Source organism: Dendrobates tinctorius, unplaced genomic scaffold (assembly GCF_039654945.1).
Source record: "Dendrobates tinctorius isolate UK_male_01 unplaced genomic scaffold, ASM3965494v1 ptg000192l, whole genome shotgun sequence".
Classification (NCBI taxonomy): Eukaryota; Metazoa; Chordata; class Amphibia; order Anura; family Dendrobatidae; genus Dendrobates; species Dendrobates tinctorius.
The window spans coordinates 12,449,331-12,465,335 of record NW_027361859.1 but is presented as its reverse complement, the minus strand read 5'-3'; the positions used below and the strand labels follow the sequence as shown (position 1 = coordinate 12,465,335).

At 43.8% G+C, this 16,005-nt stretch overlaps 1 protein-coding gene across 1 annotated transcript in view; it reads left to right on the top strand.

The window, feature by feature from the left end:
- LOC141055968 (uncharacterized) overlaps window positions 1–16,005 on the top strand; it is a 186,824-nt gene that overhangs the window by 96,549 nt on the left and 74,270 nt on the right. Inside the window, 5 exon segments of the mRNA XM_073552659.1 lie at window positions 2,358–2,378; window positions 10,617–10,756; window positions 11,011–11,061; window positions 14,633–14,848; window positions 15,801–15,878. Of these exon segments, the coding sequence (XP_073408760.1) occupies window positions 2,358–2,378; window positions 10,617–10,756; window positions 11,011–11,061; window positions 14,633–14,848; window positions 15,801–15,878 (506 nt within the window).

Here is a 16,005-nt window from a genome sequence, read left to right as displayed (position 1 = left end):
GGATTGGCAAATTCGCCACTTCACAGATGAAAGCAGGTTCACACTGAACACATGTGACAGAGTCTGGAGACGCCATGGAGAGTGATCTGCTGCCTGCAACATCCTTCAGCATGACTGGTTTGGCAGTGGGTCAGTAGTGGTGTGAGTTGGCATTTTTTTGGAGGGCCGCACAGCCATATGCTCGCCAGAGGTAGCCTGACTGCCATTAGGTATCGAGATGAGATCCTCAGACCCCTTGTGAGACCATATGCTGGTGCGGTTGGCCCTGGGTTTTTCCTAATGCAGGATAATGCCAGACCTCGTGGCTGGAGTGTGTCAGCAGTTCCTGCAAGATGAAGGCATTGAAGCTATGGACTGGCCTGCCTATTCCCCAGACCTGAATCTGATTGAGCACATCTGGGACATCATGTCTCGCTCCATCCACAGACTGTTCAGTTGTTGGCGGATGCTTTAGTCCTGGTCTGGGAGGAGATCCCTTAGGAGACCATCCGCCGCCTATTCATGAGTTTTCATAAGCGGTACCACATGACCGCTGAAGGCAGAAAGAGAGAGCACGGAGAAGCTGGGGCTCAAGAGACAGCGTCAGGATGGGTAAGTATAGCGATACTCACCTGTCCTGCGTCCATGGCTGCTTGCTGCTGTCTGTCATCGGTCAGTGACTTCAGACAGCAGAGGGCGCGGTGACGTGATTAGTGCGCGCCGCACCCCCTGCAGTCTGAACGTCACTGACCGATGAAGTGGCAGATAGCGGTGAGCAGCCATGGACGCAGGACAGGTGAGTATCTCAGGTGCCAGCAGTGACACCGGCACCTGACACCCAGTGACGGAGAGGTGAGTTTATAATTTATTTTTATTTTTACATGCAGCAGCGGCAGCACATGGGGGCATAATCTATTAAGCATCATGGGGGCAGCATATGGGGGAATAATCTATGGAGCTTCTTATGGGGTCAGCATATGGGGGAACAATCTATGGAGCTTCTTATGGGGTCAGCATATGGGGGAATAATCTATGGAGCTTCTGGGGACACCATATGGGGGAATAATCTATGGAGCATTTCCGACCCTAGGCTCATACTCGAGTCAATAAGTTTTCCCAGTTTTTTCAGGCAAAATTAGGGGGGTCGGCTTATACTCAGGTCGGCTTATACTCAAGTATATACGGTAACTACTTTTATTAAGGACACCTTAAAATCACAACAATCGTATTCATATATTTACATCACTATATCCTAGATTGTGCGGTTCTCTATGGTATATATTTTTTGGTGCCCATGCATATTTACATATTTATAACACTCTATTTTAGATTGTACGTTTTTTATGGCATTTTTATTGGTGCCCATACTTTTTGCCCGGATTTAATATGGCTGCTGGATATTGTGCGCTTGGTGTGTTCTCCTGTGTGGGCTCGCCCGGTCACATGTCTCGCCTGTGACGTCACGATGGGTGCGACTGCGCCCATTAGTGACGTTGCCACGAGGCTCGCGACAGGTGGCGCGCACGCCGGGACAATGCATGAGGGGCCGCTTAATATCTGGCCACACGCAGTGTGTGGGCCCGCCCGGTCACGTGTCTCGCCCGTGACGTCACGATGGGTGCGATGGCACCCCTTAGTGACGTTGCCGTGAGGCTCGTGACAGGCGGCGCGCACACCGGAATAACACATGGAGCGCCGCTTATTATCTGGCCACACGCACCGCCTTTTGATTAGGAGACACCTGCATTGATACATCGTCACTGATTCACGGACGATAATCATTTTAATTAGGATACACATGTATGGATGCAACTTATATTGGCGCATGGGTGATTATTGCCTTATATAAACCCCTCATTGCCCCTCTGCTCTATCACTCCCTGAGGAAGCAACGTGTGAAACGCGCGTTGGAGTGTGGGATGGCAGTGACGGCACATTTATGATGAATCCTGGTTAGTAATTGAAATTTTTCCTTTATATTTAATCTATTATGGGATTTATTATTTACTGTTATGCACTTTTTTTACTAGAAATCACTTTATATATGCACTGCACTTTATTTAGATGTATTTTTTGGTCAATACTTTTGAATATAATATAATTTACTGAATTGGATTGCTACTATATGGAATATATATGCTGCTTCATTTCCCCCTCTTTTTGCTTTTTTATTATGTGTCTTTTTGTGTTGTGATTTTAATGTGTCCTATGGTTTCCTTAATAAAAGTAGTTATATTGATTTCAATATTGTAATTGTGTTATTGATTCTTTGGATATGTGACTTTTTTTGGTTTTATCATTTTTAATCTGGGACAGATCTGCTGTGGTTAGATTGAGACACGTTCTCATGGGATCAAGCTCTTTTCCATCCTTTACAGAACTTGTTGGCTCCTGGCCAGGTAAGTTTCTATCCTTGCTGCCTTATTTTCATCTCAGGTCATTTATAAATTCTCACATATCTTTGCCTAGTATAAAGGATGAAGTCACTCTTGTTAGAAACCTTAATCACTCAAGTAACTTCTATCTTGTATACACAAAGCAACACAAAGAGACACCTGCAATGACCTCTACCCTCTACTGGGGTTGGGAAAAGGAATTGGGTAGTCAAATGTCAGAAGATTGGCAAAAAGCATTCATACTGTCATTGTTATGAACGGCGGAATACGCTAAATAAAAATATAAATAAAGCGTGTTCGCCGCTCGGGGTCCACCATGCGGTAGATGGAAAAACCGCAGCTAGATGAAGACAGAGCACTAAGGCGGTAATGTGCACGGGGTTAACTAACACCCAAGTGCACAAAGCAAGCTCTGTTGAAGTTACAGAGCTACAAGTAGTAAATAATAATTACAATAGTGCTGAGCCTGTTAACCGCACAGGTACTCAGCAACACACAAGCGGTAGATGAACAACGGAGTAGTTATTTAACTGCACTACAACCGCAAGGACCTACCGTATAAACTTGTGAGTAAAGCGTCGCAACCGCGAACGCACAAATCAGCTGCAACTGCAGCGTGGCGAGGATAGTGCCGCAGAGAGACAACGCTAAACGCAGGCGCGATGTTAGACGCTAGCAGGCGATAATGGAGCAATGGCGCGCTGGCGCTAATACTGGCTATGGCTCATTCCCACACACAGACGTAATAACCAAGGAAGGGGGTTTCAAATGAGTCATTCACCAGTCCAAGCATCCATCAACATACACACTGCAACAAGTATGACTGTACTAGCGCATGGCGGAACAGCCATGCACACTTTATAGCAAATGGGACCTTCCGGAAGTCTCCAGAACTCTGAGCTAGACCAATGGAATCAGGAGCAGGACCTGAGCACCTGACTCCTGAACTCCAATGGGAGATCGTCCCATGAGCATGCTCAGAGGATGGGATGAAGGACTTAGCCCCCGGAGAGAGTTGCTGCAAAGCCATCTCCTTAGCAATCTCTTCTGCAGTGGACAGAGAGCAGGAGAATGCAGGATGTGAGGGTCTAGATTCCTGCATAGTCAGGGCAGAAATATGACTCCTAACATTACCCCCCCTCCCTGAACCTTCCAATCCACCCGCCTGTGCCCGACAGTGGCACAGGTCCCAGACTCGTCCAAGGATGAGCCTGATGTCCTGGTAGGTGAAACGGAAAACCGAGACACACGGACGGCACCAGTGGAGGCCAGGTCGCCAGGTTTCAGAAGGGACACCCAGGAGATAATGGGAGCGGGAGTTTCAGGCGAATGCCGCCGTGTATCGACGGCTGTCGCCACACTCCGTCTGGGAAGACTTTCCCGCGCACATAAGGTGCATGCCCGAATAAACTTTTTTCACATCCCGAGCCCTGTGCGGCCACCAATACGATCCGGCTAGAGACTTCGTGATCTGCATATAGCCACGATGGCCATCCGCATTGGACGCGTGTGCCCACGCGAGGATCTTAGGCAGCAAGTGAGGAGTAACAAAAGTCTCGCTGACCGACTCACAGTCAGACCATTGCGGGGCGCTGTCTTCCTGGGGAGCAGCGTGTAGATGGTGACAACCGCAAATGGACACTTGAGCCGGCCGTGTCTCAAAAATGGTGCGAGACACCTCCATGGGCTCTGGGGGAAGAACCTCTGGCTCGGGCGGCTCCAGAGGCTCAAAAAAGTTGGGAGCCGGAGTACCTCTCTGCTTGGAGCGAGCACGCTCCATACCGCGCTCCGAAAAACGGAGGTCAATGTGGGTGGAGACGGAAATTAACTCCTCCAAAGTAGTAGGGATCTCTCTAGTAGAGAGAGCATCCTTAACGTGCTCTGCTAAACCTCGCCAAAAAACGGGGATGAGGGCCCTATCGGACCACTCCAGCTCGCGCTGGCGCTAATACTGGTTATGGCTCATTCCCACACACAGACGTAATAACCAAGGAAGGGGGTTTCAAATGAGTCATTCACCAGTCCAAGCATCCATCAACATACACATTGCAGCAAGTATGACTATACTAGCGCATGGTGGAACAGCCATGCACACTTTTTATAGCAAACGGGACCTTCCGGAAGTCTCCAGAACTCTGAGCTAGACCAATGGAATCAGGAGCAGGACCTGAGCACCTGACTCCTGAACTCCAATGGGAGATCGTCCCTCGAGCATACTCAGAGGATGGGATGAAGGACTTAGCCTCCGGAGAGAGTTGCTGCAAAGCCATCTCCTCAGCAATCTGACTCCTATCAGTCATGTCTTCACTCTATTGAACCGGGATTCATGTAGCTTAACCCCTTACCTACAATTGACGTAATATTCCGTATATGTGACCATGGACCTAATTACCATGGACGGAATATTACGTCATCGCGATCAGCGGCGCCCACGTGGTGAGCGCCGCTGATCGCGGCCGAGTGTCAGCTAATTATCATAGCTGACACCCGGCACAATGTGTCAGGGGCGGTCACGGACCGCCCCCGACACGTTAACCCCTTGCACACCGCGATCAAACGCGGGGGTTAAAAGGAAGCATCGGCAGGGAGGGGGCTCCCTCCGTGCTTCCCTGAGCCCCCCACGGCAGCGCAATGTGCAGCGCTGCTGCGGGGGGCTCTTTCCCTACAGGCCCCCGGATCCAAGATGGCGACGGGGGCCTGCAGGGAGCTGACTTCCTCACTGCCTGCAAAGCGCAGGCATGAGGAAGTCTGCAGCAGTGCCTGTGACAGATCGCTGATCTGTCACAGTGATCTGTGATGTGACAGATCAGCGATCTGTCACAGGACAGTGATGTCCCACCTGGGACAAGGTAATAAAGTAAAAAAAAAAAAAAAAAAAAAAGTGTTAAAAATAATTTTAAAAAAATCGCTAAATAAATTAGTAAAAAAAAAAAAAAAATATTCCCCAATAAATCCATTTTTTCAAAATAAAAAAAAACAAAACAATAAAAGTACACATATTTGGTATCGCCGCGTCCGTAATGACCTGCCCTATAAAACTGTCCCATTAGTTAACCCCTTTAGCGAACCCCTTAAAAAATAAAAATAAAAAACGAAGCAAAAAATAATGATTTATTATCATACCACCGAACAAAAAGTGCAATAACGCGCGATCAAAAAGACGCATATAAATATGCATGGTACCGCTGAAAACGTCATCTTGTCCCGCAAAAAACGAGCCGCCATACAGCATCATCCGCAAAAAAATAAAAAAGTTATAGCTCGCAGAATAAAGCGATACAAAAATAATTATTTTTTATATAAAATTGTTTTCATTGCAAAAAAACGACAAAACATAAAAAAACGACCTAAATGAGGTATCACTGTAACCGTACTGACCCAAAGAATAAAAACGCGTTATCAGTTTTACCGCACGCTGAACGGTGTAAACGCACCCCCCAAAAGAAATTCATGAAACGCTGGTTTTTGTTCATTCTGCGTCCCAAAAATCGGAATAAAAAGCGATCAAAAAATGTCACGTGCCCGAAAATGGTACCAATAAAAACGCCAACTCGTCCCGCAAAAAATAAGACCTCACATGACTCGGTGGGTCAAAATACGGAAAAATTATAGCTCACAATATGTGGTGATGCAAAAACTATTTTTACAATAAAAAGCGTCTTTTAGCGTGCGACAGCCGCCAAACATAAAAACCGCCATAAATCGTAAATCAAACCCCCCGTTATCACCCCCTTAGTTAGGGAAAAATAATAAAACTAAAAGAAAATGTATTTATTTCCATTTTCCCGCTAGGGTTAGGGTAGGGTTAGGGTTAGGGCTAGGGTTAGGGCTAGGGTTAGGGTTAGGGCTAGGGTTAGGGTTAGGGCTAGGGTTAGGGCTAGGGCTCAGATTAGGGTTAGGGGTGTGTTGAGGTTAGGGTTGGAGTTATAATTGGGGGTTTCCACTGTTTGGGCACATCAGGTGCTCTCCAAAGGCAACATGGCGTCTGATCTCAATTCCAGCCAATTCTGCGTTGAAAAAGTCAAATGGTGCTCCTTCCCTTCCAAGCTCTGCCATGTGCCCAAACAGTGTTTTACCCCCACATGTAGGGTATCAGCCTACTCAGGACAAATTACAAAACAACTTTTGGGGTCCAATTTCTCCTGTTACCCTTAGGAAAATAAAAAATTGGGGGCAAAAATATAATTTTGCGGAAAAAAATGTTTTTTTATTTTCACGCCCAGGCGTTATAAACTTCTGTGAAGCACTTGGGGGTTCAAAGTGCTCTCCACACATCTAGATAAGCTCCGTGGGGGGTCTAGTTTCCAAAATGGGGTCACTTGTAGGGAGTTTCAATAGTTTAGGTACATCAGGGGCTCTCCAAACGCACATGACACCCGCATACCAATCCATCAAAGTCTGCATTCCAAAACGTCACTACTTCCCTTCCGAGCCCCGACGTGTGCCCATACAGTAGTTTTCTCCCACATATGAGGTATCAGCGTACTCAGGACAAATTGGACAACAACTTTTGGGGTCCAATTTCTCCTGTTACCCTTGGGAAAATAAAAAAATGGGGACTAAAAGATCATGTTTGTGGAAAAAATACGATATTTTTATTTTCACGCCCGGTCGTTATAAACTTCTGTGAAGCACTGGGGGGTTCAAAGTGCTCACCACACATCTAGATAAGTTCATTAGGGGGTCTAGTTTCCAAAATGGGGTCACTTGTGGGGGTTTTCCACTGTTTAGGTACATCAGGGGCTCTCCAAACGCAACATGACACCCGCAGACCATTCCATCAAAGTCTGCATTCCAAAACGTCACTACTTCCCTTCCGAGCCCCGACGTGTGCCCATACAGTAGTTTTCTCCCACATATGAGGTATCAGCGTACTCAGGACAAATTGGACAACAACTTTTGGGGTCCAATTTCTCCTGTTACCCTTGGGAAAATAAAAAAATGGGGACTAAAAGATCATGTTTGTGGAAAAAATACGATTTTTTTATTTTCACGCCCGGACGTTATAAACTTCAGTGAAGCACTGGGGGGTTCAAAGTGCTCACCACACATCTAGATAAGTTCCTTGGGGGGTCTAGTTTCCAAAATGGTGTCATTTGTGGGGGGTTTCTACTGTTTTGGTACATCAGGGGCTTTCCTAACGCGACATGGTGTCCGATCTCAATTCCAGCCAAAAACGTCAAATGGCGCTGCTTCCCTTCCGAGCTCTGCCATACGCCCAAATAGTGGTTTACACCCACATGTGGGGTATCAGCGTACTCAGGATAAATTGCACAATATCTTTTAGGGTCCTGTTACTTTTGGAAAAATAAGAATTGAGGGTGAAAAGATCATTTTTGTGGAAAAAATATGATTTTTTAATTGTACTGCTGTACGTTATAAACTTCTGTGAAGCCCTTGGGGTTCAAAGTTCTCACCACACATCTAGATAAGTTCCTTGGGGGGTCTAGATTCCAAAATGGTGTTATTTGTGGGGGGTTTCCACTGTTTTGGTACATCAGGGGTTTTCCAATCGCGACATGGTGTCCGATCTCAATTCTAGCCAAAAACGTCAAATGGCGCTGCTTCCCTTCCGAGCTCTGCTATGCGCCCAAATAGTAATTTACACCCACATATGGGGTATCAGCGTACTCAGGACAAATTGCACAATAACTTTTAGGGTCCTGTTACCCTTGGAAAAATAAAAATTGGGGGTGAAAAGATCATTTTTGTGGAAAAAATATGATTTTTTAATTGTACCGCTGTACGTTATAAACTTCTGTGAAGCCCTTGTGGGGTCAAAGTTCTCACCACATATCTAGATAAGTTCCTTGGGGGGTCTAGTTTCCAAAATGGGGTCACTTGGCGGGGTTTCCACTGTTTAGGTACATCAGGGGCTCGCCAAACGTGACATGGCGTCCGATCTGAATTCCAGCTAATTTTGCATTGAAAAAGTCAAACGGCGCTCCTTCCATTCTGAGCTCTGCCATGCGCCGAAACAGTGGTTCCCCCCCACATATCAGGTATCAGCGTACTCAGGACAAATTGCACAATAACTTTTGCAGTCCAATTTCTCCTGTTACCCTTGGTAAAATAAAGAAAATTGAACCTGAAGTATTTTTTTTGTGAAAAAAAGTTAAATGTTCATTTTTTTTTTAATATTCAAAAAATTCCTGTGACGCACCTAAAGGGTTAATAAACTTCTTGAATGTGGTTTTAAGCACCTTAAGGGGTGCAGTTTTTAGAATGGTGTCACTTTTGGGTATTTTCTATCATATAGACCCCTCAAAGTGGCTTCAAATGTGAAGTGGTCCCTAAAAATAAAATGGTGTTGCAAAAATGAGAAATCGCTGGTCAATTTTTAACCCTTATAACTTCCTAACAAAAAAAAATTTTGGTTCCAAAATTGTGCTGATGTAAAGTAAACATGTGGGAAATGTTATGTATTAAGTTTTTTGTGTGCCGTATCGCTGTGATTTAAGGGCATAAAAATTCAAAGTTGGAAAATTGCGAAATTTTCAAAATTTTCGCCAAATTCCCTTTTTTTCACAAATAAACGCAAGTTATTTGAATGCAATTTTACCACTAACATGAAGTACAATATGTCATGAGAAAACAATGTCAGAATCACCGGGATCCATGAAAGCGTTCCAGAGTTATGACCTCATAAAAGTACAGTGGTCAGAATTGTAAAAATTGGCCCGGTAGTTAACGTGCAAACCACCCTTGGTAGTGAAGGGGTTAACAAGCAGCTAAACTGCTATACCGGGGTCCAATAAGGGAGACTGTAGTTGAATCTGTGCTTTATTTAACGTAGGGTATATAGATGTGGTGAAACTAGAAGCAGAAACATATATACACACAATCAGTACTGGGTTCATAGGAATACATGACACATAACATACATATCTGCACTACTAGCTGACAGGGGGAAGCTAAGCAGAGTAGTATGAGATAGAATTAGATATAGAAAGCATGACCACCTACCAGAGATGCTGACGCAAGGGGAGTAGAGGAAATAAGATGTTATACAGAGACTTTTTATTACACACAGGTGGATTATACAGTTGTGGCCAAAAGTATTGACACCCCTGCAATTCTGTCAGATAATACTCAGTTTCTTCCTGAAAATGATTGCAAACACAAATTCTTTGGTATTATTATCTTCATTTAATTTGTCTTAAATGAAAAAACACAAAAGAATTGTCCTAAAGCCAAATTGGATATAATTCCACACCAAACATAAAAAAGAGGGTGGACAAAAGTATTGGCACTGTTCGAAAAATCATGTGATGCTTCTCTAATTTGTGTAATTAACAGCACCTGTAACTTACCTGTGGCACCTAACAGGTGTTGGCAATAACTAAATCACACTTGCAGCCAGTTGACATGCATTAAAGTTGACTCAACCTCTGTCCTGTGTCCTTGTGTGTACCACATTGAGCATGGAGAAAAGAAAGAAGACCAAAGATCTGTCTGAGGACTTGAGAAACCAAATTGTGAGGAAGCATGAGCAATCTCAAGGCTACAAGTCCATCTCCAAAGACCTGAATGTTCCTGTGTCTACCGTGCGCAGTGTCATCAATACGTTTAAAGCCCATGGCACTGTGGCTAACCTCCCTAGATGTGGACGGAAAAGAAAAATTGACAAGAGATTTCAACGCAACATTGTGCGGATGTTGGATAAAGAACCTCGACTAACATCCAAACAAGTTCAAGCTGCCCTGCAGTCCGAGGGTGCAACATTGTCAACCCGTACTATCTGTCGGCGTCTGAATGAAAAGGGACTGTATGGTAGGAGACCCAGGAAGACCCCACTTCTTACCCCGAGACATAAAAAAGCCAGGCTGGAGTTTGCCAAAATTTACCTGAAAAAGCCTAAAACGTTTTGGAAAAATGTTCTCTGGTCAGATCAGACAAAAGTAGAGCTTTTTGGGCAAAAGCATCAACATAGAGTAGTGAGACCCTTAGAGGCCACATCATCATATAACATTACTACAACACCCTCCCCCAAATAGGCCTATTTTCCATTACTCCAGATTGAATGTCAAAGGCAAAGAAAGATATCCTTAAGCACTTTCTAATAGAGCTGGGAATCCCACGCACTCCACAAATGGATACCTGAAAAATATTAAGAGAGAAACAAAAACAAGACACAGGGTCTCACGAAGGTCTGACATAGTCCAGTGCTTCCCACGACGTTCCCTGAATTCGTCGATAAAAGCCTATAGAGACTTTTTCTGAGTCTCTATTGGCTTTTAGCAGCAGCCACTCCTGGCTTCCGCTGTGTTCCTCAAGTCCCGGCATCTACGAACAGCAGTAAAGTCAGTAACTATACGGTTCATCAGAATCTTCAGGTCACGCTGCCCTCTGTGAAACCTGGCGACTCTGATGACGTTAAAGTTACGGACATCACCACTGTTTAGAGCCACCGGGCCTTGCGGAGCGCAGAGGGAGCCGGGATTGGCTGTTACTAAAAACCTATGGAGACTCAAAGCGAATCTCCATAGGCTTTCATCGACGGTTTCAGGGAACGTTGTGGGAAGCGCTGGCCTATGTCGGACCTGCAGGGGACACTTATTTTCTAATAAATTGGTGAATGAGGGATAGTGTCTTGCTCTTGTGTCCTGTTTATGTTTCTTTTTATGTTTTCCAGGTATCCATTTGTGACTACGTCGGATTTGGTGGACTACGTCAGACCTGCATGGTTTGTTTTTTTTAAATAAATTCGTGAACCAGATAAAGTGTCGGAGAGTGTTTATTCACATAAAGTCTTAGTATTTGTTTTTATTTTTGATTACTGGGTCAGTAATGGTGGTGTCTGATAAACCCTTCTCCATTACTAACACCAGGGCTTGATGCCAGCTGTGATTTTTGATAAAACCCTTTACATCAATTGTCAACACGTCAGGAAAACGCCATATTTGGTGCATCTCATGTAACGCGCCTCTTCTGGGGCGGCTACGGGCTGATATTTATAGGCTGGGAGGGGCCCAATAACAGGGGCCTTCCCAACCATCATTCACTGTGACCCCTGACTCCTCCCCTCCTGTGACCTCATCACAGGTCCTGTGCACACAGAGCAGCCATATATGTGGAGTGCAGCACTGTGGGTGGAGGGATTTATTTTTTTATTTATTTATTTATTTTACTCACTTATATAGCGCCATTAATTCCACAGTGGCTTTGTGGAGATTCCCCATTCCTGGCGCATTAATACTAGAAATCTATTGCACAGGGGATATTGCAGCCAATCCCCACAAGAAGAATCCTGGAAACACAGAATTAGAAATGATTCTTTCTCCGCAGTTTCTATAGGACTTAACACATTCCTGATTCCGGAGAGTAATAGAAATACGGCAGAAACCAGAGGAAGAAAGCTCAGAGAAGAAGCTTCATAGAAAGACATTGAGGTTACAGGCGCTATTTAACCCTTTGGGAGAAAGTGATTTCAGCACTTTACCAGGTAAATCCCACCAGGACTGTAGCAGGTAAAGACCCCAATATCCACAGGTGTCCCTTCTAATTGGGGGGAAACTATCCCCTCTAATAATCCTCGGACAGTTCTGACAAACACGGGAAAGTGCCCCTTTATGGAGGGGACAGAAAGTCTGTTTAGTCACTTTAGCTTCATAGTATCAGCTCTAATCCAATGGTGAGAGAGCGATTTACCCTGAAGACTCACAGATTGGGGGGTTGTCACAGAAATGTTATATTTAGGGGGTTTTGTAAAGGAAACCTATATTACTCTTATAGCATGGTGCCCTTTTCTTGGTCCCCACACAGTATAATGTTTCCATAGTACCTCCAGCCTCAATTTTTTGGGGGGTGTTTTTTATGTAATGTATTGAAGCCTACGGGAAAATGCAAAAAAAAACATCATCATATCCAGACATAGAAAAACTGTACATTGAGAGATTGGCCTCAAATATCTCCTGTCTTGTTGTTCTTACAAACAAGCTTTTATAAAAGCCTTAAACTTCTGTGTATGAATCAGACCTGAGATCTAACGTGATAGAAGATTACAGTGCGGGGAAGACGGGAAATATTCATATAGACGGCCGGTGAGGATGGAGTCAGTGAAGGACTCTGGACAAATATGTTTCTAGAGCCGTAGTAGAAGATGAAGATGTCGTCCTCATCATGAAGTAGTTATTTCTCCTGTCCCGTGTAATGAATATCTCCTGCAGTATTGCTAATGCCGATTCCAGTGTCGGTAATGAGACGAGAATTAGCGTTATGGAAGATGAGTCTATGAGAAACGTATTCAGCTGCCGACTCCGAGGAATAAACTGCTTGTTGTCTGTGGCCTAAATATATAGGTTTTATTAGTAGATGTCAGGTAAAGTAGAATTTTGTAAAATAATAAAAATACCATTGCTGTTTGGATCCCCGCCAGTCTCTGTATTTCCTGGTCAGTCCCAGCGAACTTGTGATTCCTACAGCCAATGAGTCGCCGAAGCAGTGAGTAACATAACCATTATAGTGCCTTGCAAAAGTATTCGCCCCCCTGGAACTTTTCAACCTTTTCCCACATATCATGCTTCAAACATATAGATACCAAATGTAAATTTTTGGTGAAGAATCAACAACAAGTGGGACACAATTGTGAAGTTGAACAAAATTTATTGGTTATTTTACATTTTTGTGAAAATTCAAAAACTGAAAAGTGGGGCGTGCAATATTATTCGGCCCCTTTAACTTAATACTTTGTTGCGCCACCTTTTGCTGCGATTACAGCTGCAAGTCGCTTGGGGTATGTCTCCGTTTATTTGTGAACCATTCCACTGTACATTTTGCTTTATGTTTGGGATCAATCTCCGTCCCAGTCTCAGGTCTTTTGCAGACTCCAACAGGTTTTCTTCACAAATGGTCCTGTATTTGGCTCCATCCATCTTCCCATCAATTTTAACCATCTTCCTTGTCCCTTCTGAAGAAAAGCAGGCCCAAACCATGATGCTGCCACCACCATGTTTAATAGTGTGGATGGTGTGCGCAGGATGATGAGCTGTGTTGCCTTTACGCCAAACATATCGTTTGGCATTGTTGCCAAAAAGTTCGATTTTGGTTTCATCTCACCAGAGCACCTTCTTCCACATGTTTGGTGTGTCTCCCAGGTGGCTTGATGCAAACTTTAAATAACACTTTTTATGGATATCTTTGAGAAATGGCTTTCTTCTTGCCACTCTTCCATAAAGGCCAAATTTGTGCAGTGTACGACTGATTGTTGTCCTATGGACAGACTGTTCCACCACAGCTGTAGATCTCTGCAGTTCATCCAGAGTGATCATGAGCCTCTTGGCTGCATTTCTGATCAGTCTTCTCCTTGTTTGAGATGAAAGTTTAGAGGGACGGCCGGGTCTTGGTAAATTTGCAGTGGTATGATACTCCTTCCATTTCAGTATGATCGCTTGCATAGTGCTCCTTGGGATGTTTAAAGTTTTGGAAATCATTTTCTTTCCAATCCGGCTTTAAACTTGTCCACAACAGTATCACGGACCTGCCTGTTGTGTTCCTTGGTTTTCATGTTGCTCTCTGTGCTTCAAACAGAACCCTGAGACTATCACAGAGCAGGTGCATTTATACAGAGACTTTTTATTACACACAGGTGGATTATACTGTATTTATCATCATTAGTCATTTAGGACAACATTGGATTATTCAAAGATCCACAATGAACTTCTGGAGTGAGTTTGCTGCACTGAAAGTAAAGGGCCGAATAATATTGCACGCCCCACTTTTCAGTTTTTGACTTTACACAAAAATTTAAAATAACCAATACATTTCGTTCAACTTCACAATTGTGTCCCACTTGTTGTTGATTCTTCACCAAAAATTTACATTTGATACCTTTATGTTTGAAGCATGATATGTGGGAAAAGGTTGAAAAGTTCAAGGGGACAGAATACTTTCGCAAGGCACTGTAATTGGGAGCACGGAGGAGATATCTTAGTCAGAAATTCAACTTATGTTCCAGTCCATGCAAGACTAGAGAATACAACATCTACACGTTGTATCTCCAGATATGTTTCATAGAATGTTAAATTTCGATAGCACCTCCAGGGTCATCATGTCCAACCCCCTGCTCAATGCAGGATTCACTAAACCATCTCAGATAGATGTCTGTCCAGCTGCTGTTTGAACATGAAAAGTAAAATGCAAGAGAGGCGCAATGAGTGTACCTGTGTTTAAATTAATTCCCTAAATGAATCGACAGGGTGCTCACCTTACAGGGTTGTGCCACCCTTGCACAACCACAGTGTGAACGTGAATGGTAGTTGGGGAGCGTGTCCTCACAACCCAGAAGGGCTGTCAGCAATCTCCGCTCTCCTGGCCAGTCCATCTCTCACCGGCTTCTGGATGTGAAGTTGAGACCGATCCCAGCCGTAAGTGAACACCAAGGATCCCGGAGCTTCCCAGCACCGCCCAGCAAATGCAGGTTCTCCCACAAGCAATCCAGAGGGACTGAATCTCACTATAGAGAAATTTTCCAGGTAGGGTTAATAGTTTAAGTGATTATGATTGATTTCTCTTTTTATGTGCATCATGTAGTTTTTTTTAAAACAAATACATTTTTTTTTTAGAAAAAAAATTTTAAAAAATTTTTTGGAAAAGTTTTTTCCTTTTGTTGGGGGATTTTTATTACTTGGACAGAGTTTATTATCAGTTTTTTATGGAATATTGATGAGGTTAAATGCCGTAACATGCAAAATGTATAATGATTGTTTAACGAATGTTTTTTCACAATGTTTTTATTGGGGATGTAAGGGTTAACGCGCAACATCAAGGGGAGGTCGCATAGGATTGTGGGTTGTTCCAACTAGGGCTACCTATAAAGGCTGTAATAATTGATGCCTCCTTCATTCCACCTGAGGAAGACGGCTGTGACCGTAGAAACGCGTTGTGGGTATTGGAGGAAGGATAAAAGCTGAGTTTTTTTTACCCTTTTTCTGGTTTCTGCCTCTCCTTTAGCGCTCCTATAGACCGCTTTTTTTGTTGCTTCACAGCTTCTGTTTGAAGACTTCCATTGCAGGAGATCTTACCACCTCTTGTGATAGCCTGTTCCACTCACTGATCATCCTCACTGTCAATGTCTAATATCTAATCTATATCTTCTCCCTCTCACACTCTACACTGTGACATTCCTTCAAATATTTGTAGACAGCTATTAAGTGTCCACTTAGCCTTCTTTTTTACAAGCTAAACATTCCCAGATCCTTTAACCATTCTTTGTAAGACATAGTTTGCAGTCCGATTACCATCCTGGTAGCTCTACTCTGAACTCTTTCCAGTTTCCCCTTATTATCTCCAATAATTGTATTATTACACAGAATTCTTTAAGCTGTTGCATCATCTCATCGTATTCCAATTCAGGTGCCTACAAACTCAAATCCTCTCAGTAAAGATCTTCTATATAACAGAATTTTTCTTAATTACCCATCACAGATGGATATAGACAGAGACGAGATGGTGGAGAGGATATTACACCTCACCCTAGAGATCCTCTTCCGGCTTACTGGAGAGGTGAGAGATTCTGATGACGTCACATTACATCATTCTTATCTATGGGAATAACAGATTGACAGAACTGGAGAGGTGAGGACTCTGGAAATGTCTGTAGTGAGATTTATTAATGTGTCTCTCCATAACC